At 55.7% G+C, this 3,003-nt stretch overlaps 1 protein-coding gene across 1 annotated transcript in view; it reads right to left on the bottom strand.

Annotated features, from left to right (window-relative positions):
- Positions 1-3,003, bottom strand: part of GRID2IP (Grid2 interacting protein) — a 34,955-nt gene that overhangs the window by 2,887 nt on the left and 29,065 nt on the right. Inside the window, 3 exon segments of the mRNA XM_021718896.1 lie at positions 254-358; positions 1,179-1,266; positions 2,850-3,003. The exon segment at positions 2,850-3,003 is cut by the window's right edge and continues 21 nt beyond it. Coding sequence (XP_021574571.1) covers positions 254-358; positions 1,179-1,266; positions 2,850-3,003 — 347 coding nt within the window.

Raw genomic sequence — 3,003 nt, 5'->3', positions numbered from 1 at the left:
TGGGGCTAAAAACGAGGCGGCGCCGGCGGGGGAGCGTGTAGGGGATGCGACTGGGGGCGGGGCCAGAATTGGGGTTGGAGCCAAGCCCCTCACCTGTGCCCAGGTGGGCTCCAGCTAGCTGTGGGGCCTGGGAGGAGGCCTACACCCGAGTGAAACGACAGGTGTCCGGGCCCCCACGACCTAATCTTTGTCATCCACTCTGGCGGAGCTGAGGCTCTGCTGACCAGAGAAAGGGCTGCCACCCGCCCCTTACACCCTCTGGGGTTCCCCGGCCCCTCACAGGTGTTGTAGGCCTTCTTGTGGGACAGGATTTCCACTACTTCCTTCTTCCTGAAGGGCTCAGGCCCAGGCACCGGCTCTGGAAGGGAAACTGGACAGCTTGAAGAGGGGGGCCTAGGCTGAGGCTGCCGTGGGAGGGCCCAGGAGTTGTGTGGCCACAGCAGACAGCCAAGATCGCCTTAGGCATGACTTTGACTGCATCCACTCTGGGTGTCCACAGTCCCCTGCTTCCTCCACTCGTGGGCCCTCAGGTCTAGTCAAACACACAGCATATGGCATGTGTGTCCATCCTTCCATCCACGACCATCTCCTCAAACGCCTTCTGTTTCCTGGGCCTTTGAGACTGAGCTGGCAGAGCTCTCAACCCTTCAGATGATTCCTGAATGGACAAGGACCCCTCTCCTTCATCCTGGGACCACCTGCCACACACAACAACCCTGGCTGTTTGGAGACACACCCAACAACTACAGGGAGATACCCAGGAAAGGGCGAGGGTGAGGAAGCCCGGAAGATATATTTTGGGATGCCTCCTGTCCACCCTATTCTGGTTGTGTGACTCTGAGAAATTACCTAGCCTCCCTGTGCTTCCTCAGTAGGAAATGCGGGATCACAGTATCTACCTCACAGAGATGTCATGGGATTAATTCAGAGTGCCTGGTATGTGGTCAGGACACAATAAATGCTAGCTGTTGTTATGATCTCCACTTTCGAGATGGGAAAACTGAGGCTCCAAGCAGTTAAATAACTTAGGTCTTGAAGGTCTGAAGACACATTAGGTGATTAGCAGTCGGTGTAGCCCTTGGGAAATACTAAGCGTGAGGATGCCACAGAAGGCAGGAGGTGGACTGCCCCTGATGGCGTGGTGTCTGGGGCTCCCCCAGGGCCATCAGGCCACTCACTAGTAGGTTTCTGGGTGCCAAAGTGGAGCTCCAGGTCGAGATATTTCACCATGTCGCTCAGCTTATCGTAGTCAGAGTCTTCCCCAAGCTGTGAGGGAGGGTGGGGAGTTTGGAGGAGGAGGAACAGCAGCAGCCAGATGCCCTTCCCAGAACCCCCACCCTCTGAGGGCTGTCTGATGGGGAGAGCACCCATCAGGCCCTGGGATGGAGCCAAGAGCAGGGGAGACTGCAGATCACCCAAGTCATCGGGTGGCAAGCTGGCTTCTCGTGGCCAGTTGTACAGTCATCTTTGGACTCCTGGTCACACAGAAGTCAGCAGCTGGGGCTGCAGCAGGCGCATAAGGGAGCTGCAAAGGGGCTAGAACTGACTAAAGGGGTCACAGGGGTGGTCAAAGTGTCTGGCCCTGTTTTCAGGTCTCCTTTGCAGGAAGTGAGTTCACCGGAAGTGCCCTGGGCAGAGTGAGCTGGTGATGGGCGAACCGAAGCTGGGAAGACCTAGGGGCTGGATGCTGGACACATGGCTGTGATGAGGGCAGGGACATCTGGCATGGATTCAGACCTGGCCAGATGTGTGGCCTGTGTCCCTGTGTCAACCTTGGGTTACCGATAGAAGAACCACACTGTGGAGCGAGGCCTGATGACCCATCAAAGGCTGGCCAGTAGGTTCGTGGCCTGTTCATGGCTCTGTCCCACTGAGCATCTTTTTATTAACTAATACATGGAAAGGTTCCCTGGAGATGTGAGCTGATACTGTCTTTCAGGAGAATAGGAGACAGAACTGGGACCTAGGAGATGGCAATGGGAAAAAATGACATGCGTGCCCTTGCACAGCGTGGCTACATGTGAGAGCATGCTATTGGTCCATGCAGAGATGCGGCAGCCCCAGAAGTTGGATGGAGCCTAGGTCTTATTAAAAGGAGTACTATGTCTAGGTCAAAGAAGGTGAGAAACCTGTTCTCTCCTCTGAGCCCTACCAGGGGCTCTATTTGAGGCCTGCTCTTTGACAGGGATGTGGCCACTGGACTGTGGGACTAGAAGCCATGTTCTAGGGGAACTGCCTAAAAAACAGGGATGGGGGTGAAGCTTATTCACATTACAAGTTGGTTGGTCTGTGGATAAGGGAATAAATATCCTTGCCCTGACTGACCTCAGAGGCCGGACAGAAAACAGGGTGTGGGAATTTTGAGGCAATACAAAGGATGATTAAAATTGTCCAGTGAGAGAAAGACGGCCTTGACAAGTAGTGAGTTCCCCATCACTGAAGGTGTTCGAGTATATACTGGCAGTGTTGTGTAGGAGGAAATTGAAGCATCAAAGTGAAGGGGTAAAGACTGGTGTGCAGGAGTTTGGGCCAGCTGCCCTTTTAAGGGCCTAAGAACCAGCCCGGCCTCAAGAGTGATGGATTTCAAGGGTGGGTATGGTGGCATTTCCAGATGTCGCCAGCATGTCTTTGACTGAAGGATACAGACCGACTTCAGTGCCTGTATCAGCCAGCAAGAACGAGGATGTCCTTGGGCTAGGCCTTCACTCACCCTCTGCTTGGGATCAGAAGGACCAGAGGATGTTCTGGCTGATGTGGGAAGAGGGGAGCGGACGGCTCTTGTCTTCCAGCATGCCTCCCAGGCCCCCTTCCCCCGAAACAGGGCACCCAGTGGGCCCCCGGTCACCCACCTGACCCCAGATAGTGCCTTCTGAGTTCTCCACCTGCTCCCACCGCAAGCGCTTGACGCTCATGTGGCTGGTCTCGCTGCGCCGGTGACCCAGGCCTCGGGACAGCATGGGAGGTGCACAGGGTACAGGAGGGGGCAGGGGTGGGGGGGGCGGA

The sequence above is a fragment of the Carlito syrichta genome, unplaced genomic scaffold (genome assembly GCF_000164805.1).
Source record: "Carlito syrichta isolate Samal-C Ts95f unplaced genomic scaffold, Tarsius_syrichta-2.0.1 Scaffold113490, whole genome shotgun sequence".
Taxonomy (NCBI): Eukaryota; Metazoa; Chordata; class Mammalia; order Primates; family Tarsiidae; genus Carlito; species Carlito syrichta.
Note: the sequence above shows the minus strand (reverse complement) of the source record. Positions and strands in the feature narration are given on the sequence as shown.